The sequence below is a fragment of the Stenella coeruleoalba genome (assembly GCF_951394435.1).
Source record: "Stenella coeruleoalba genome assembly, chromosome: 9".
Classification (NCBI taxonomy): Eukaryota; Metazoa; Chordata; class Mammalia; order Artiodactyla; family Delphinidae; genus Stenella; species Stenella coeruleoalba.
This window is the reverse complement of record NC_137155.1, coordinates 93,918,414-93,939,630: the sequence shown is the minus strand read 5'-3', so window position 1 is coordinate 93,939,630 and position 21,217 is coordinate 93,918,414. Positions and strand designations below refer to the sequence as shown.

Below are 21,217 nucleotides of genomic sequence, written 5' to 3'. Positions count from 1 at the left end.
CTAAGAATAACAGATCCATTTTTCTAACAATTCATTTGTATGTTTAGTAACAGGCAGACTTCGGAGATACTGCGAGTTCAGCTCCAGACCACTGCAATAAAGCGAGTCACACGAGTGATTCAAATCTCAAATCTTAGCGAGAAGAAGAAGATTGGCATGAACTGTGTATCTCTGTACCCACACAGATTGCTCTATTCAGTGAGCTCATTTCAGTGGTTCACTCACTGACTGTAGCCCCTTTGTTCCTTTTCCTTTGTCTCTTTTCCAGGTTTGGGGAGGATCTCGGGCAGGATCAGCAGGAGCTCCTGGAAGGGATCTCAGAGCTGGACATCAAAACAGGGGGACTCCCCTCGCAGCTGCTGGTGCATGGGGCCCTGGCCTTCCCCCTGGGCTTAGACGCTTCTCTTGGCTGCTTCCTGGCAGCTGCCCGCTATGGCCGGGGCCGCGTGGTTCTGGCTGCCCACGAGGGCATGCTCTGTACGCCCAAGATGGGGCCCTTTTTGCTCAATGCTGTGCGCTGGCTGGCCAGAGGCCAGATGCGCAAAGTTGGGGTGAACACACGTCTAAAAAATCTGTGTGCCCTGCTGTCAGAACACGGCCTGGAGTGCAGTCTGGAGCCCCGTCTGACTGCTGACTTGAGTGTCTACTGCTGTGTGGCTTACAGTGACAAGGAGGCTAAGCAGCTGCAGGAGTTTGTGGCTGAGGGGGGGGGCTTGCTGATCGGGGGCCAGGCCTGGTGGTGGGCCTCCCAGAACCCCGGCCGCTCCACTTTGGCTAGTTTCCCTGGTAACGTCATACTCAACTGCTTTGGCCTCAGTATCCTAGCTCGGACTCTGGAGCCAGGCTGTTTCCCTGTCCCTAACCCTGAGAAGCAGAGCTACCACTTCCGCAAGGCACTGTCTGAATTCCAGCTTATCGTGAACCGCGGGGGTGGGAACCTGGAAAAGAGTTGGCTGGCCAAACTGGGAGCAGATGCAGCAAGCTTCCTGCAGATCCCTGCAGAGGGGGTCCCTGCTTATGCTTCCTTGCACCGGCTCCTGAGGAAGATGCTGCATGTGTCAGGCCTCCCAGCTGTGAGCAGGGAAAAGCCAGTTGCCAGTGACTCCTATGAGGCTGCACTGCTCTGCCTGGCCACGGAGCTGGCACGCTCCGGCACAGACTGCTCTCAGCTGGCACAGGGGCTTGGAACCTGGTCTTGCAGCTCCAGTTCGTACCCCTCAGAACACGCCATCACAGTGGAGATTGATGGAAGCAACCCAGGTACAGAATGAGGGACCTGGGGGAAGGTGGGGCTAGCGAGATTTGCAGGACATTGCAGGTGCTGAAGCTCAGGTAGGCCAGCTCCATTCTCTAACAGGTACTTCTTCCCAGGAGACGGGGGTTGGGGTTCTGCTCAGGGATTAGGTGGGATGGATGCAAGAAGCATGGATGAGATAAGGTGCGCAGGGCAGGGCTGCACCTCTGGGAGGGGCTGTGAGGTTCCAGGTGGGGTGGAGTCAGGTGGGGGAATAACTCAGCCTTTCCTATGGCTTTTGTCAGGCAGCGGTGATTCCTGGGTGAGTACAGGGCTCTACCTCCCAAATGGACAAAATGCAGAAGTCTCCTTGTCTGAAGCTGCAGTTTTTGCTGGCCTGAAGGTAAGGCCAGAACGCCACTGCCACATCTCAGAGCCACAGAGCTTCATTCTCATCCAGCTCGCGACACTTCTTCCAGGAGTGCAGGAAGGCATTGTTCTGGTTCTGCCCACGTTACAGATTTCACAGACGAAACAGCTAAGTTTCACGGAGCCTAAGGGAGTGACTGAAGATGCCAGAGCTCCTAACATCAGATCCAGTCCTCAAACACAAGCCCTCAGGTTTCCACCTCCCGACAGGGCTATGAGGCGAAGGAGCGCCTGTTACATATTCGGAACCTCACTCATTTCTCCAACGCGGCCTTTCTGGGTTTCACCTCTTCACCCTGATCGCTGAAGGGTGTACTTAACCCTGTCACTCACAAAAATAGGCCGTCATGCAGAAGTAAAATTCTTCCTGCCTCGATTTTGAGGGTCACTTCCTACCACAGTAAGGGTCTCTTTTGGGTTAGTCTCCTTTCTCGAGCTCACTTACATTAAACCTAAGAAAAGCAGTCACAGGACTCCAGACAAAATGCACTCCATCTACCTGACCAGGAGAGGAGGCTGAGACAAAGGGGGAAGACAGAACCAGTTCTCCCCCGTCACCCCATATCCCACTGCCTCTGGATAGGCCTCCTGTCTGTGCACAAAGGGCAAATGAAGATTCCCTCTGCCTCATTCCCAGCATCGGAATCACGTCAGGGACTTGAACCCTGGAGCGAGAGCCCAGGTTCTGCCTGGTACAGAGGCACCACGGACCCTAGTCAATATCAGCCTCGGGGTTATGCCTGGTCTGCCTGATCGTGGTCCATTGTGCAGCTGCTTAAATCCCTAGAAAAATGATTCTGCGGACCTTTCAGTCCATATGGTTTTTGGAGTGCTACAAGCTCACGGGTCTGCACGCACTGCTCGTGGAAAGGGGAAGCTAGAGTTGTTTAATACCCTCCATCCACACAGCACCACACCCACAGCACACATGGTGGAATCGCCTCTCCAGGTACAGATTGGCTGCCACACCGATGACTTGACGAGTGCCAGCAAGCTGTCTCGAGCCCCTGTGGTAACTCACCAGTGCTGCATGGATAGGACCAAACTGTCGGTCTCCTGCCTCTGGGGCGGCCTTCTCTATGTCATCGTGCCCAAGGGCAGTAAACTGGGCCCCGTGTCCGTCACCATCAAGAGGGCTGTGCCTGCCCCATATTACAGGCTGGGTGAGTGGACTGAACGTGGAGGGGAGTGGGAGAGCCGGGGGTGCTGTGGTGTTGATGGGCTGGTTGAAGGAGGGGAGGGAAGAGGATTGGTGGACAGAAGGAGGAGGGACTGTCTGAGGTGCCAGTGGAGGGAGGAGATGAGGGACTCCCTGTGTCCATGGAGACTTCTGGGCAGAACAGAGGGAAGGGTCTGGGGGCCTGTCCTTCACTTCACAGCACATAGACCCACATGATAGTAGTTCATCATTTCACTGTCCTCCTCCTGGAGTTCCAGTTGTGTTTTTCAGCTCAAGGAAAGTTGAGGAAGTGGGTGACAGGTTCCATGCCCTTTATTCCCAGGTAAGACATCCCTGGAGGAGTGGAAGAGGCGTATCCAGGAGAGCACAGCTCCCTGGGGAGAGCTGGCAACAGACAACATCACCTTGACGGTGCCAACTGCAGACCTCCAGGCCCTGGAGGACCCTGAATCTTTACTCCACCTCTGGGATGAGATGATGCGGGCTATAGCCAGGCTGGCAGCCCAGCCCTTTCCTTTCCTCCGTCCAGAGAGGATTGTTGCTGATGTGCAGATCTCAGCCGGTGGGTGCTCCAGAGGGATGCTCCTAGTCTGTGGACACCATTTATTTATTATTTTGCCTTTTTTTGGCCTGCAGTTTTTTATTTTTATTTTTTGTAGTGTCTTTGTCTGGTTCTGGTATCAGGGTGATGGCGGCTTCATAGAATGGCTTTGGGAGTGTTCTATCTTCTTCCGTCTTTTGGAAGAGTTTGAGAAGGATTGGTATAAGTTCTGCTTTGTATGTTTGGTAGAATTTCCCTGTGAAGCCATCCAGTCCTGGACTTTTGTTTGTAGGGAGTTTTTTAAATTACAGGTTCTATTTCACTTCTAGCAATTGGTCTGTTCAAATTATCTGTTTTTTCTTGACTCAATTTGGGCAGGCTGTGTGTTTCTAGAAATTCATCCATTTCCTCTATGTTGTCCAATTTGTTGGCATATGTTCATAGTATCCTCTTGTGATTTTCTGTATCTCTGTGGTATCAGTTGTTATTTCTCCTCTTTCATTTATTATTTTGTTTATTGGAGTCCCCTCTCTTTTCTTCTTGTGAGCCTGGCCAGGGTTTGTTGATTTTGTTTATCCTTTCAAAAAACCGGCTGTCGGTTTTATTGATCTTTTCTATTGTTTTTTTAATCTCTATTTATTCCCTGTCTGATCTTTATTTCCTTCCTTCTGCTGACATCTATTTTGCCCTTTTTAAATGTCCAATATGTGTAAGGCATAATTTTACCAGTAAAGTAAGGGAAAAAAAGATGTTCAAGACATGGACTTTGATGGAGATGAAAAGATGTTTACATGTGAAAAGGTAAATCATGTTCATCTAAAGCGTAAGATTTCACAGGAGGGAGAACAGTCTCAGAAAAATTGGTACCAGGAGTTCAAGATGGCAGTGAGCGTTGTTTCAAGGAGAGTTTAAAACAAAAATATCTCCTTCAAACGTGTTGGCAATGAAAAGAGAGAGTAAAGAGGTTTATGTTAAGTATTCGGTGGTTTACAGGAAAGAAGGCCATCTTTAAAAAAAAAAAAAAAACAAACACGGAAATCTGGTTCCAACATGTGCAAAATTCCTCTGGACCTGTTTTCTAATCTTCAAAAAACTACAAGATTTTCACTGTTAAAAAGTATAACTCTGGCCAACAGTAGCGTACACAGGAGAAGGAACGGCACTGCCCTAGCCTCAGGGATCTCAAATTCAGACACGGGACCTAATGTTGCAGACTCACATGCAAAGAAAACTCACACAAAAGGAAGCACTGAATTATAGTGAGAATGACTATATAAAGTGTTAACATCTGGGGGGCCAGAGAGAAGGCGAGGCATAACTCCAGTGTGGAGGCCGGGAAGAAGGGTCGGGACTTTTCAGACCAAGTCAAAGAAAGCATCTGCTTTCCAATCAGCATGGAGATTCTGGAATTATGGTGGCAGCCAGGATGGCGAGAAAAAAATACACCATGGAGAGGAATGAAGGGAGATGGGTTTGGGTGGACCACGCCCACCATGCCTCACTCTTCCTTTTGCGTTCCCAGGCTGGATGCACTCAGGATACCCTATCATGTGCCACCTGCAGTCGGTGCAGGAGCTCATCAGTGAGATGGGCATGAGAAGCAGAGGTCTGTGGGGAGCCATCCACGAGCTGGGCCACAACCAGCAGCGGCACGGGTGGGAGTTCCCCCCACACACCACCGAGGCCACCTGTAACCTCTGGTCAGTCTATGTGCATGAGACGGTCCTGCACATCCCCAGGGCTCAGGCCCACCCAGCTCTGAGCCCTCCAGAACGAGAGAAAAGGATCAAAACACACCTGGGAAAGGGAGCGCCCCTGAACGACTGGAATGTGTGGACAGCTCTGGAAACGTATCTAAAGGTACTGAACAGAAATTCAGGGAGATGCGGGCCACTAGACCCTCAGTCGTGTAGCATCCTGGATCCCAGGAGCTCTCCAACTCCTTCACCACCCCCATCAGCCTGGGCCCACCACCTCCCCTGGCTGCATGGCGGTGCTTCTCAGGTCATACATCTCTAAGATGGAGATAATGATGCCTGTCCCACTCACGTACTGTGGTTTTGTGATGATATGTAAGAGGAAATGAAAAATACTGTGAAAAGAAAAGAAGCAGAGAATGTAGTCTCTGGGTATATCGGTCAAGAGCAGAAGCTCTGAGTCACAGCGCTCCCACTCACTCGTCCGTCCCTTGTCCCCAAGTAGGTGCCTTGGAAATGGCGATCGTTTTGCTTTGCTTCGTTTTCCCTCACCTTAGTTTTATGCGTCAGGTGAGTGTTGCATCCCTTCATAATTACAGTGATGTGTTAGGGGCAACTCCATTACAAGAAGGCCTCTTAGGAGGTAAATCTGTCAACGAGATTCTCATATTTCCATCACCCATTTGAACCCAAAATGTCTTTAGAATGAATAAGTAAATAACCAACCCAATAGAAGAACACCGAAGTCCCAAAGTGAGTCGATTTCCTATAAAATAAGCATAAATCCCTTTCCCCTCCCCCATCCTGCTTTGAATTTTTATATTTTCAAGTTGTCAAAGCCACTCCCCATATCAGATCTCCTATACTGTCTACCATGAGTCTTTAGATAGTGGGTATTGCCCACTTTTTATAGGCACATACTGAGTTAGAGAGTTTAAGCATCCTGTCCAATGTCACACATTTAAATGATGGACCCAGAACCTAAAATCAGGAGCTAATGACAAGCCCAGGCTTTTGCACTTCTGAACCCTCCCTTTGATTTTTTTTTCTTTTTTCACTCATTTTCTGAAGAGCGAGTGTGCGACAACCCCAGTCAATGAGATAACTGTGTAGCATCAGCTCAGGATTCTCCTAGAGCCAGTCTGAGGGTCTACAGGGAAAGGGACCTTACATGGTAGTTGCCACTGAAGTGTAAGGCAAAGCCCTAATTCCACCCTACCTACTGACCCACTCACCATGAATATCATTTTGCAATGATATTTGCAAGGGAGGGAGACCCCTCACCTCGAAGCCTGAGACTTGGTCCCAGGACAGAGAGATACCTTCTGTTTTCTTCACCTGTGGGAGGTCTGCTCACCATCATTCCTCCTGCTGTTGCCTTAGCATAGATCCTCAGGACTCTCTTCAGTTTTACAAGCCTCCTCAGTTTTTCCAGCATCTTGCTTCAACCACCTATAATCCATCTTCCACACCACTTCCAAAATAATCTGAATATTCCATGTTTAAGCTCGTCAAGTGTTCTCCTTCACACACAGAATACAATGGAAGCTGCTTAGCTGGGTGCAGAAGGCCCTTTATCATCAGGCTTTGGCCAACACCTCCATCTCCATCTCCCAATTTCCCGTCTCCATAATTATCCTGCAGTTTACCGAGCTGCTTCCCGCTATGAACACATCTTGCTGTTTTCGTTCCTATACCTCCTCACGTTTCCTTCCTGCAGCTGCAACGTGCTTGAACACCTTGTCTGTTACCTGTCAAGTCACCTGTCAAAATTCAGCTCTCTTGTCCTCTTCTCCCGACATCATCTGCTTGACAAGCCAACTTTTTTTGTAATTTGTTTACTTACACGTCTGTCTCTCCCATTGACCAGTGACCTCCAGATAAACAAGAGCCTTAATCATTTTGCCTAGTGAAATACCCGGCACATTGTAGACATTTTTTAATGTTATGTGTGTGATAAATGTTTAATTTGTTGAGTACTAATTAAGAGAGATGAGCAGGACGATTGTCAAAGGCCAAGCAGTGAGAGCAGATGAGCAGTGAGAGCACAACAGTGAGAGCAGAGGGAGGCTGATCCAAATGCCATCTGTCCTCGGGCTTTTACCCCTCAGAGTCAGAGGATTCTCCTCCACAAAAGGGGGTGGTCTCGGAAACCTCAAGATCCCGGCTAATTCTAAATCTCTATAATCTTGAAAAGAGTCTCCTGCCCATGGCTTTCAGGTGGGCTGTTCCCTGTAAAGTATGAGTCACTCTCATTTTGAGCCCCTTGTGACATACCTGCTTCTTCCTTGTTTTGTCCCAAAGGCAGTGTTCCACAGAGAAAAACAGTAGCCTTGAAAATAGTCACAGCTCTGAGACGGCTGAAAAAGAGAAAAAAACAAGGGTTTTATTCTGTCTGGAAGGTTTTATTCTGTCTGGAAGGTGTCGGAAGTGCCCAGATTTTGGCTCCCAAAATCCCCATCTCAGTCAGGCTCAAACCTGTCTGATGCCTGGGAAACACTTAGGAACTGGGGATATAATTTTTTAAAATAGGGATAATAATGATAACTGTCATTTATTGAGTATTTACCTCTTTTCACCCATTAGGGTCTTCATGTAGTCCCCTACTACATTCAGGGGGTACAGAGTTTGTGGCCAAGAAGTGGAATGAGCCAATAAGATTGTGTTTATGTGCAGGGTTGAGATGGGGAGATAAGGGCAAGCAGAGAAATGAAGCTAGTGAATGATTAAGGGGAAGAAATCACCAGAAATGAGATGCACTCATGAACACGCATGTTGCAGGTATTTTCACAAACTTGTACCTCATCCTGCCCCTTCCTTCTCTTCCAGCTCCAGGAGGCCTTTGGATGGGAGCCATTCACCCAGCTCTTTGCTGAGTACCAGACCCTCTCTGGCATCCCCAAAGACAACACTGGCAAGATGAATCTGTGGGTGAAGAAGTTCTCTGAAAGGGTACAGAAGAACCTGGCTCCTTTCTTTGAGGCCTGGGGCTGGCCTGTCCAGAAGGAAGTGGCTGCGAGCCTGGCCTGTCTGCCTGAGTGGCAGGAAAACCCCATGCAGATGTACATCCAGACTGCGGACTAGAAGATGCGCACGAAGGGGTGTGTGTGTGGGACGGGGGTGATCACTCACCAACTCTGCCACCCTCTTTCTTGCCTAGTGTACCCTGAGCCTGAATCCTACTTCCTACTTCCTTCCTACCTCCTACTTCCTACTTCCTTCCTCAGGAAGGCCTTTAAGGTCCTAAGACACAATGGGACCAACCTTCTCAGGCTGCTGTGCTTCTTTTATTGTTTCTCTGCTGGTGCTCTTGCTCTCATCAAGAGCCTTGCTTCACCATCCTCATCCTCCAGAAGAGGATGTTTCGTCTTGGCATCTTGAGTTTCTGCAGGCTCTTTGCTTCTATTTATGACCGGTAGTTCTAAAGACCATGGATTCCATTATAATCTGGTATCACTCCCTCACCCCAGCCAGCCCTGAACAAAGCTCTTAACTTCTGCTTTGAGAAGCTTTCTAACAGCAAGCGAGACAGGCTGGTATGATGGAGAGAGCCCTGAACCAGCTTTGGTTCTACGGAAAATCACTGAACTCCGTCTGCATCTGGATTCTTATCCATGACATGGGATAAAAATCTATTGTTTGATGATGGTGAACGTCTTTGAACACAACCTGCAGACGCACATAAGGGAGCTCTTCAGCTTTCACCAGGCCCCACAGTAGCCTGTCTGCCCACTTTCATGTGGACAACCTGAAAACTGAATCTCCCTTCAGAGTCAGCCTCCCTGAGGTCAGCATTCAGTCTTGTGTGAGAGTATTCAGTGAACACCAGTGCTGTTCCCAGACATGGTATCAGTGATAGTCCTCACGATCCTAGCCCATCCTATGTGTCCTTTCTTCTGCCTCTGGAAAGATTCTTGGGTATAACCTAAGCCCAAGAATGTGGTATGAACTCAAACTGGAGGTTACAAAGCTATTGGGGTTGGGTCTTCTTGGTTAGTTTCATCTTCGAGTACATTTGCTTCGACCAAAGGAAAAAATCATTCCAGCAGCCCTACCAACTCCATAAGCCCATTGGATCTTAGTACAAAACAGGTGTCTGACTCCTCTGGTCACCTTGGAATCAAGGCACTGTCAGTTATCGACAGCTACTGTGCTGAGAGGGCCATGGCCAGGACAGGCTCCAATGGAACAGGATTCCTGAGTGCAGCAGACCGAATTAACCCACACTCACTTATTACCCCACAAACCAGCATCCCCAAGCTTTCTCATAATCTCATTCCAACCCATCCCGGCTCTTTGGCTGGGTGGCATTCCAATTAGAGATGCATCCTCAGGATTAATGGGTGTACATCTACCCATTTTCCTCTAGCTTGCTTTTAAACCGTATTTTTGTTGTTTTCAATATCATTCCATTAGCTTTGTTGAGAACAGAGAGACTCCTCAGGTGGAGAACTAACCTAGGGAATGTCTTTTTCTGAAACCCATCAGCACATCCTTCTCCCAATTCTAGGATAATTTCCTTTTATTTCACTAGTGTCCTTCGTCAGGTGCTTTTCACATGAAAAGTACTCAGTAAATATTTGTTAATTGAAAGAAAAGTAAAGACACCTAACACATAATGAACAGTCTTTATGTCCCAGACATCGTGTGAGGTATTTCCTATGAGTTATCTTACGGATATTATTATCCCATTTCATAGACGAGAAAGTGAACACTTAAGGATATTAAATAGCTTCTGAAGTCACAAAGCTAATAAGAGAAAGAGTCGGGGCTTGACTGAAGCCCACAGCAATGAAAAAACTGTAGAGCTTGTCTCCAAGGATGATTTTCAATTTAGAAACAAATTCACCGAGAAAATGGAAGTTCAACAAAGTTCTGACTTATGCCATGTTCACTATTGAATTTTTATTAAATACAAAATTTAACCTCTAAGAAAATATTGGTACCTGATTTTCTGGTTGTCTCAGCATGTGATTAGCTTCCCTATAGGTAGAGAAAGGATTTGAACGCAGGCAACTCAACTCCAGAACTGGTGTTCTTACCCGTGATGCTAGGGATGAGTAAATGAATGGATAATGCTGGGTTTAAGAGGTTGCCATAGAGACAAAGACAAAACCTGACTTTTCCCCACATTCTCTGTAGTGGAAGTTGGAGCCCTTCTCCCTCTTACAGAGAGACTGTGGCTCTGCCGCTTGTTTCTAAGTTCAGAATTAATTGCGTGTACCTGTGACACTCTCAGAGTATTCTGTGTTCCAGAGCAAACTTGCTCCGAAGGATGTCTGTGCAGGTCTGGTGAATGCCATTTGCCAGGGAACTGTTATAAGTGCTTTTTATTTGTTTATCCTCACAACAGTCCTATGGAATAAGTACTATGACTGTCTCCATTTTTCAGAGAAAGAAGCAGAGATACAGAGGTAGCAAGTGGTGAAACCACATTTCTGTCCCTGGAAGCTGGACTCAGGACCCACACTTTAGCCAGCACACTATATACTACCGTACACTATGTTACTGGGTCTGCCACAACCTGTAGCTCTACTCGCATGGAACTATGGGTATGGCTACTGCGTCACAAATGACCACATAAAAACTACTAAAAACCAAACAGACTACTTCTAGTTACTCAAACAGGAATTATTTAACCATTAGGGTCATGCATCCAAGGCACACATCCCTCAATACCAAGACCCTGCCCTACCAAGTCTGAAAGGTTTTAAAGATCCTATGCTTCAAATAACAACTTCGTGGAGTCCTGGAGGAAGCTTGTCTTAACCTCAGGGCTTGTATCCAAGTGTCCTTTGCTCATTCTTAAGGATACCCAAACTTCCATCCTCATGTCTAAGACTGTTATTAGACAAAGGAGCCCATGCATTCTTATAGGTTACTAGATCGAATATCTGAAATACCGAAATTTCTAGCAAATTGGATAATTTTCTAAGGAAAGAAATCACCATAGGATACTTCAGGGAAGTAATAATGGCTACTTTAAAGTTTTAAAGGAAATTAAAAAGGACTATACCTCTATCTTATCTCCCCTGAGCACGAGATAGCCAGCGACTTATTAGAAGAATGGACAATTAATTTCAAAAAATTAAAGCATTAGTGGTTGGTCACACTAAATGGAACCACAACACCTCATACTTGTGGCAAATACTGTTGAAATAAAATAACAAGCACTTCTAAAGGGAATTAAAGTGATCTTCTATCTTGACTAAATCTCTGGCATTGTACATTCCCTCGTCGCCTATGTTGCTCTTTGTCTCCCCCTTATGGCCACCTAGAAAACCTTACAGCTCCTGACCATCAATTGTAACAGTGTAATTATTCCCATGGAGGCAAACTCTGTTTCTGTCTTAGTTTTAGTTTAAAAGACATATTCATGTGACTCTTCCCATGAAGAAACAGATTGGTCAATATGCTCTTCACTTTTAACATCCATGAAAAAAACCACCCAAATCAATTTGCTTCAACTGGAATGGAAACAAATTCATCTACTCTTTAGCTCATAACGTTGTTAAAATGGATTTAGATTCTTGGCATACAAAAGAGTTACTGCCGTTATCAATTACACATATGAAGTTTTAGTTAACACTTTTTACTAAATTTATGACTTTCATAAAATAAATGATTATTAGAACAAGCCCAAGAGGCTTCCCAAAATATACCTTTGGGGCCATCCAGACCACAGAGAAATATTCTCCCAAAATAAACATTACCTTTCTCTCATTTACACTAGCTCTTGTAAGAAAGAGGTACAAAGATTAGTAGCCTTATAACTAGTGGTAGCCCATTCAAGATTTGGTTAGGCTTCTCCAGCCTAATGCTTTGGGACATGTGTAAATTAGTGACCTCCCACTGGGGAAAAGAAGTAGTAAGATGTTTACAAGTTTTTCAGGTCACAGTACAGGCTGCCTTTCCATTTGTCTCATGCCACAGAGAAAAGGAAACTTGGCCGCTTGGTGCCTCTAAGGGCCAATTTTGGGGGGAAAAAAGCTACTCACAGAAGGACGTCAAGTGCTACAAACTACTTATTAAAAATTGAGTAATGGGGCTTCCCTGGTGGCGCAGTGGTTAAGAATCCACCTGCCAATGCAGGGGACACGGGTTCGAACCCTGGTCCGGGAAGATCCCACATGCCGTGGAGCAACTAAGCCTGTGCACCACAACTACTGAGCCTGTGCTCTACAGCCCGCGAGCCACAACTACTGAGCCCACGCACCTAGAGCCCGTGCTCCACAACAAGAGAAGCCACCGCAATGAGAAGCCCACGCACTGCAACGAAGAGTAGCCCCTGCTCACTGCAACTAGAGAAAGTGAGCAGCAACAAAGACCGCGCGCAGCAACAAAGACCCAACGCAGCCAAAAATAAATAAATAAAATAAATAAATATATATTTTTAAAAGTTGAGTAACGAAAATATCTCCAGCCACAGGTCAATTAAGGCTAATAAGACCTCTGCCAAAAAAATGTCCAAGTACATTTGGAAATAAATTCATGAGGAGTTTCATCCATATCTTGGTCATTCATCACCTCATCAAAATAGGATCCATGACCAGGGAGTTCTAACACTACTCTTAAGAGCAGAGTTCTGACCTCATGGGTCTTTAGTTTTGATTCTCTGTTCTCAAACTTTTTGTCAAGAACTTTGTGGCCCTGCTTAAGACAGCACTGAAAGCAACATCTATGTCCTGCCCAAAGATCCTGAAAGGCTGCAGAATCAAATGTTTAGGTACAAAGAAAATTCCTGCACCACCTCCGATGATCTGGAACCTGGGATCAAGCGCTAGTGTGCGGGACAATTAGTATACTGGATCCAAACTAATATAGAACAAGTAAATCTGAAAAGCGCTGGTCAAATATACAGATTAAGTACAATTTTAGTCTCATATATTGATACCAACCAAATATACATAAAAATGTGTGTGTGTATATATATATGAAAAGATTCTAAGCAGAATTATGCAGTGGATATCTTAATCAGAACTCATGTTCTAGGGAGCTCCAGCTATTCCTCTAGTGGCAAGAAATTGTTGTATGAATGTGAACAGCTGGTTGCCCTTAGAAGGATCTGAGTCAATGTATTCCTTTAATTGTTACCAAAATCCTACACTCAAGCGGAAAAGGACAAAGAAGAACAGATAGTACTGAGGGAGATTCTACTCTATTTTTCTTTGTCTTTACTTGAAGCAAGATTCCTTGATGTACACAGTTCTCAGTTTAAGGCAATAGTGATTTAAATTAATTTGACTAGGCTATTATGATTTCCTAGCAAAAATACTCAAACCTCTTGGGAACCCCTCCAGAGATAATGAGACCTTGGAGTAGGGGTTGGGAGTTGGGATATAGTCTTAAGACATTTAAAGATCAAATTTAGAGGAAACATGGAAATTCTTTCAATCTGTGCTAGGGACAGACAATTTGAATGAAGAAGCAATAAGATACAACTGAGAAGCAAGTAGGACTTTCATCTTTACTTGCCATGATCCTGTTGTTATAATACAGACTTTAACAATGGGGGGAAAAATATTTTTATGAACATTGTCATGATTTCTACACAAGTTATAATGTGCTCTAATAACTAAACTTGGAGTTTTTAGAGTCACAATAAGCAACCCAACAATATTCTTATTATTATGAAATGCATCATGCTCACAAAAAAATTGTGTAAAACATATGCACAATTCAAATAATAATTGTAGGAGGTGTGGCCAAGATGGCAGAGTAGGAAGACCCTGAGCTCACCTCCTCCCATGAGCGCACCAAAATTACACTATTTACAGAGCAACTATCAATGAGAATGACCTTAAGTATGGCAGAAAAGATTTTCCACAACTAAAGCTGTAAAGAGGAACCACAGGATGGGTAGGCGGAGTGGAAATGCAGTGCAGTCAACACCCACACCCCGGGGAGAAGACCCTTGAATGAAAGAATAATCACAACTGCAGAGGCTCTCGCAAAAGAGCCAGGGGTTCAAGCGCCACATGGAGCTTCCCAGCCCAAGGGTCCTGCACTGGGAAGATAAGCCCCAAAACAGCTGGCTTTTAGGCCTGTGGGGCCTGTGTACAGGAGAGCCAGAGAGCTGTAGGAAACAGAGACTGCTTTTAAACGGCTCATGCAAAATCTCACATGTTCAGAGATCCAGCACAGAGGTCACTAATGAGGTCGAACAGTTTCCATATATTAATTAGACATTTAGATTTTTATTTTTTGGTTTTGTTTTTGAAGTGCCCATTTAAGTCTCTCATGCATTTTTCTGTTGGATTTTCTGTGTCATGATATTTTGTGTATATAACTGTGGTCAGTTCTTTGTGTAGCTGATAACTTCTCCCACTCTGGGTTGCCCTTCTTCTTAGGGTATCTTTTGATAAACATTGTTTCTTAAGTTTATGTAGTCAAAGTTAGTAATCTTTTCCTTATGGTTAGTGCTGTCTGTATCTTAATTCATTTTTTTGTTTACCCATACTTCATGTAGATATTTTTTCTACAGTATCCTTCTAACGTTTTATAAATTTTCTTTCAATTTTAGATCTTTGAATGAGTTTTGTGTGTAGTGTGAAGTAGAAACACAATTTCAGTTTTTAAAAACATGGATTCCCAGTTATCATAGCACTGTTCATTAAAAAGCTCCCCCCCCTCTCATCTACAGGGTCAAGTGTCTGTATATGGGTGGGCCTTCCTGGATGCTCTCTCTTCCTTTCTGTTGATTAATTTTTCTATCTCTATGACAATGCTATGCTTTTGCAATATTTTTACAAAAAATCTTGATATTTGTTCTACCTTTTTTTTCCTTCAGGAACATTCAACTATTCTTGGTTCTTTGTTGCTTTCATTTAAATTTTAGAATCAGCTCATTGCGTTTCACCGAAACAAATAAGCGAACAACTACAACAATAAACTCTGCTGGGACTTGATTCTAAGTAACTTCTTAAAAATACAGGAGGAGCTTCAAGATGGCGGAAGAGTAAGACGTGGAGATCACCTTCCTCCCCACAGATACATCAGAAATACATCTACATGTGGAACAGCTCCTACAGAACACCTACTGAATGCTGGCAGAAGACCTCAGACCTCCCAAAGGGCAAGAAGCTCCCCACGTACCTGGGTAGGGCAAAAGAAAACAGAAAAAACAGAGACAAAAGAAAAAGGACAGGACCTGCACCAGTGGGAGGGAGCCGTGAAGGAGGAAAGGTTTCCACACACTAGGAAGCCCCTTCGCAGGCGGAGACTGTGGGTGGCGGAGGGGGTGCTTCGGGACCGTGGAGGAGAGAACAGCCACAGAGGTGCGGAGGGCAAAGCTGAGAGATTCCCGCACAGAGGATCGGTGTCAACCGGCACTCACCAGCCCGAGAGGCTTGTCTGCTCACACGCCGGGGCGGGCGGGGCTGGGAGCTGAGGCTCGGGCTTCGGTCGGAGCGCAGGGAGAGGACTGGGGTTGGCAGCGTGAACACAGCCTGCAGGGCATTAGTGCGCCACGGCTAGCCGGGAGGGAGTCCGAGGAAAGGTCTGGACCTGCCAGGGAGGCAAGAGACTTTGTCTTCCCTCTTTGTTTCCTGGTGAGCAAGGAGAGGGGATTAAGAGCGCTGCTTAAAGGAGCTCCAGAGACGGGCGCGAGCCGCGGCTAACAGCGCGGACCCCAGAGACGGGCATGAGACGCTAAGGCTGCTGCTGCCACCACCAAGAAGCCTGTGTGCGAGCACAGGTCACTCTCCACACCCCCCTTCCGGGGAGCCTGTGCAGCCCGCCACTGCCAGGGTCCTGCGATCCAGGGACAACTTCCCCAGGAGAATGCACAGCGCGCCTCAGGCTGGTGCCACGTCACGCCGGCCTCTGCCGCCGCAGGCTCGCCCCACATCCGTACCCCTCCCTCCCCGCGGCCTGAGTGAGCCAGAGCCCCCGAATCAGCTGCTCCTTTAACCCCGTCCTGTCTGGGCGAAGAACAGATGCCCTCAGGCGACCTACACGCAGAGGCGGGGCCAAATCCAAAGCTGAACCCCGAGAGCTGTGCGAACAAAGAAGAGAAAGGGAAATCTCTCCCAGGAGCCTCAGGAGTAGTGGATTAAATCTCCACAATCAACCTGATGTACCTGCATCTGTGGAATACATGAATAGACAACGAATCATCCCAAATTGAGGAGGTGGACTTTGGGAGAAAACATGTATTTTTTTTTTCCCTTTTTCTCTTTTTGTGAGTGTGTATGTGTATGCTTCTGTGTGAGATCTTGTCTGTACAGCTTTGCTTTTACCATTTGTCCTAGGGTTCTGTCCGTCCATTTTTTTTGTTTGTTTTTAATTTTTTTCTTAATTATTTTTTAATAACTTTATTTTATATATTTTACTTTATTTTATTTTATCTCCTTCCTTCCTTCCTTTCTTCCTTTCTTTCTCTCTTTCTTTCTTCTTTTCTGCCTTTTATTCTGACCCGTGTGGATGAAAGGCTCTTGGTGCTCCAGCCAGGCATCAGGACTGTGCCTCTGAGAGAAGAGAGCCAACTTCAGGACACTGGTGCACAAGAGACCTCCCAGCTCCACGTAATATCAACGGCGAAAATCTCCCAGAGATCTCCATCTCAACGCCAAGACCCAGCTTCACTCAACGACCAGCAAGTTACAGTGCTGGACACCCCATGCCAAACAACTAGCAAGACAGGAACACAACCCCATCCATTAGCAGGGAAGCTGCCTAAAATCATAATAATGCCACAGATACCCCAAAACACACCACTGGACATGGACCTGCCCACCAGAAAGACAAGATCCAGCCTCATCCACCAGAACACGGGCACTAGTCCCCTCCACCAGGAAGCCTACACAACCCACCGAACCAATCTTAGCCACTGCGGATAGACACCAAAAACAACAGGAACGACAAACCTGTAGCCTGCGAAAAGGAGACCCCAAACACACTAAGTTAAGCAAAATGAGAAAACAGAAAAACACACAGCAGGTGAAGGAGCAAGATAAAACCCACCAGACCTAACAAATGAAGAGGAAATAGGCAGTCTACCTGAAAAAGAACAGGAATAATGACAGTAAAGAGGATCCAAAATCTTGGAAATAGAATAGCCAAAATGCAAGAAACGTTTAACAAGGACCTAGAAGAATTGATGAGCAAACAAACAATGATGAACAACACAATAAATGAAACTAAAAATTCTCTACAAGGGATCAACAGCAGAATAACTGAGGCAGAAGAACGGAGAAGTGACCTGGAAGATAAAATAGTGGAAATAACTACAGCAGAGCAGAATAAAGAAAAAAGAATGAAAAGAACTGAGGACAGTCTCAGAGACATCTAGGACAACATTAAATGCACCAACATTCGAATTATAGGGGTTCCAGAAGAAGAAGAGAAAAAGATAGGGACTGAGAAAATATTTGAAGAGATTATACTTGAAAACTTCCCTAATATGGGAAAGGAAATAGTTAATCAAGTGCAGGAAGCAAGAGAGTCCCATACAGGATAAATCCAAGGAGAAACACATCAAGACACATATTAATCAAACTATCAAAAATTAAATACAAATAAATATTAAAAGCAGCAAGGGAAAAGCAACAAATAACATACAAATGAATCTCCATAAGGTTAACAGCTGATCTTTCAGCAGAAACTCTGCAAGCCAGGACGGAGTGACAGGACATATTTAAAGTGATGAAGGAGAAAAACCTACAGCCAAGATTACTCTACCCAGCAAGGATCTCATTCAGATTTGATGGAGAAATTAAAACCTTTACAGACAAGCAAAAGCTAAGAGAATTCAGCATGACCAAACCAGCTTTACAACAAATGCTAAAGGAACTTCTCTAGGCAGGAAACACAAGGAAAAGACCTACAATACCAAACCCAAAACAATTAAGAAAGTGGAAATAGCAACATACATATCGATAATTACCTTAAATGTAAATGGATTAAATGCTCCAACCAAAAGACCTAGACTGGCTGAATGGATACAAAAACAAGACCCATATATATGCTGTCTACAAGAGACCCACTTCAGACCTAGGGACACATACAGACTGAAAGTGAGGGGATTGAAAAAGATATTCCATGCAAATGAAAGCTGGAGTAGCAATTCTCGTATCAGACAAAATGGACTTTAAAATCATATCTTGGGTCAAAAATCAAGCCTTGGTAAATTTAATAAAATTGAAATCGTATCAAGTATCTTTTCTGACCACAACGCTATGAGACTAGATATCAATTACAGAAAAAAATCTGTAAAAAATACAAGCATATGGAGGTTAAACAATAAACTACTTAATAACTAAGAGACCACTGAAGAAATCAAAGAGGAAATCAAAAAATACCTAAAAACAAATGACAATGAAAACACGATGACCCAAAACCTATGGGATGCAGCAAGCAGTTTTAAGAGGGAAGTTTATAGCAATACAATCCTACCTTAAGAAACAAGAAACAGGGCTTCCCTGGTGGCGCAGTGGTTAAGAGTCCGCCTGCCGATGCAGGGGATGTGGGTTCATGCCCCCGTCAGGGAAGATCCCACATGCCGCAGAGCGGCTGGGCCCGAGAGCCATAGCCACTGAGTCTGCACGTCTGGAGCCTGTGCTCTGCAACGGGAGAGGCCACAACAGTGAGAGGCCCATGTACCACACCCATGTACCGCAAAAAAAAAAAAAAAAAAAGAAAAATTAATTAAAAAAAAAGAAACATCTCAAATAAACAACCTAACCTTACACCCAAAGCAATTAGAGAGAGAAGAACAAAAAAACTCTAAAGTTAGCAGAAGGAAAGAAATCATAAAGATCAGATAAGAAATAAATGAAAAAGAAATGAAGGAAACGATAGCAAAGATCAATAAAACTAAAAGCTGGTTCTTTGAGAAGATAAACAAAATTGATAAACCATTAGCCAGAGTCATCAAGAAAAAAGGGGAGAAGACTCAAATCAACAGAATTAGAAACAAAAAAGGAGAAGTAACAACTGACACTGCAGAAATACAAAGGATCATGAGAGATTACTACAAGCAACTATATGCCAATAAAATGGACAACCTGGAAGAAATGGACACATTCAGAAAACTACAGCCTTCCGAGACTGAACCAGGAAGAAACAGAAAATATGAACACACAAATCACAAGCACTGAAATTGAAACTGATTAAAAATCTCCCAACAAACAAAAGCCCAGGACCAGATGGCTTCACAGGTGAATTCTATCAAACATTTAGATAAGAGCTAACACCTATCCTTCTCAAACCCTTCCAAAACACAGCAGAGGAAGGAACACTCGTAAACTCATTCTACAAGGCCACCATCACCCTGATACCAAAACCAGACAAAGATGTCACAAAAAAAGAAAACTACAGGCCAATATCACTGATGAACATAGATGCAAAAATCCTCAACAAAATACTAGCAAACAGAATCCAACAGCACATTAAATGGATCATACACCATGATCAAGTGGGGTTTATCCCAGGAATACAAGGATCCTTCAATATACGCAAATCAATCAATGTGATACACCTTATTAAGAAATTGAAGGAGAAAAACCATATGATCATCTCAATAGATGCAGAGAAAGCTTTTGACAAAATTCAACACCCATTTATGATAAAAACCCTCCAGAAAGTAGGCATAGAGGGAACTTTCCTCAACATAATAAAGGCCATATATGACAAACCCACAGCCAACATTGTCCTCAATGGTGAAAAACTGAAACCATTTCCACTAAGATCAGGAACAAGACAAGGTTTCCCACTCTCACCACTATTATTCAACGTAGTTTTGGAAGTTTTAACCACAGCAATCAGAGAAGAAAAAGAAATAAAAGGAATCCAAATTGGAAAAGAAGAAGTAAAGCTGTCACTGTTTGCAGATGACATGATACTATACATAGGGAATCCTAAAGACGCTACCAGTAAACTACTAGAGCTAATCAATGAATCTGGTAAAGTAGCAGGATACAAAATTAATGCACAGAAGTCTCTAGCATTACTGTACACTAATGATGAAAAATCTGAAAGTTAAATTAAGAAAACACTCCCATTTACCACTGCAACAAAAAGAATAAGATATCTAGGAATAACCTAGGTGAGGAGACAAAAGACCTATGTGCAGAAAATGATAAGACACTGATGAAAGAAATTAAAGATGATACAAATAGATGGAGAGATATACCATGTTCTTGGATTGGAAGAATCAACATTGTGAAAATGACTATACTACCCAAAGCAATCTACAGATTCAATGCAATCCCTATCAAACTACCAATGGCATTTTTCACAGAACTAGAACAAAAATTTTCACAATTTGTATGGAAACACAAAAGACCCCAAATAGCCAAAGCAATCTTGAGAAAGAAAAACAAAGGTAGAGGAATCAGGCTCCTGTACTTCAGACTATACTACAAAGCTACAGTAATCAAGACATTATGGTACTGGCACAAAAACAGAACTATACATCAATGGAACAGGATAGAAAGCCCAGAGATAAACCCACACACATATGGTCACCTTATCTTTGATAAAGGAGGCAAGAATATACAGTGGAGAAAAGACAGCCTCTTCAATAAGTGGTGCTGGGAAAACTGGACAGTTACATGTAAAAGAATGAAATTAGAACACTCCCTAACACCATACCCAAAACTAAACTCAAAATAGATTAAAGACCTAAATGTAAGGCCAGACACTGTCAAACTCTGAGGGAAAACATAGGCAGAACACTCTATGACATAAATCACAGCAAGATCCTTTTTGACCCACCTCATAGAGAAATGGAAATAAAAACAAAAATAAACAAATGAGACCTAATGAAACTTAAAAGCTTTTGCACAGCAAAGGAAACCATAAACAAGACCAAAAGACAACCGTCAGAATGGGAGAAAATATCTGCTAATGAAGCAACTGACAAAGGATTAATCTGCAAAACATACAAGCAACTCATGCAGCTCAATATCAAAAACACAAACACCCAATCCAAAAATGGGCTGAAGACCTAAACAGACATTTCTCCAAAGAAGATATACAGATTGCCAACTAACACCTGAAAGAATGCTCAACATCATTAATCATTAGAGGAATGCAAATCAAAACTACAATGCGATATCATCTCACACCGGTCAGAATGGCCATCATCAAAAACTCTACAAACAATAAATGCTGGAGAGGGTGTGGAGAAAAGG

At 44.3% G+C, this 21,217-nt stretch overlaps 1 protein-coding gene and 1 long non-coding RNA gene across 3 annotated transcripts in view; one reads left to right on the top strand and one right to left on the bottom strand.

Moving 5' to 3' along the window:
• The window catches only part of TCAF1 (TRPM8 channel associated factor 1), a 91,725-nt gene extending 80,321 nt beyond the window's left edge, over positions 1 to 11,404 (top strand). Inside the window, exons 3-8 of the mRNA XM_079930983.1 lie at positions 269 to 1,260; positions 1,540 to 1,637; positions 2,613 to 2,826; positions 3,166 to 3,405; positions 4,907 to 5,244; positions 7,911 to 11,404. Of these exons, the coding sequence (XP_079787109.1) occupies positions 269 to 1,260; positions 1,540 to 1,637; positions 2,613 to 2,826; positions 3,166 to 3,405; positions 4,907 to 5,244; positions 7,911 to 8,165 (2,137 nt within the window). The 3' untranslated portion in view covers positions 8,166 to 11,404. The remainder of the gene's footprint in view (positions 1 to 268; positions 1,261 to 1,539; positions 1,638 to 2,612; positions 2,827 to 3,165; positions 3,406 to 4,906; positions 5,245 to 7,910) is intronic.
• LOC307191167 overlaps positions 1 to 21,217 on the bottom strand; it is a 204,936-nt gene that overhangs the window by 53,228 nt on the left and 130,491 nt on the right. For both annotated transcript variants that reach the window (XR_013829627.1, XR_013829628.1), the window contains exon 2: positions 7,359 to 7,441. This is a non-coding gene — a long non-coding RNA (uncharacterized lncRNA). The remainder of the gene's footprint in view (positions 1 to 7,358; positions 7,442 to 21,217) is intronic.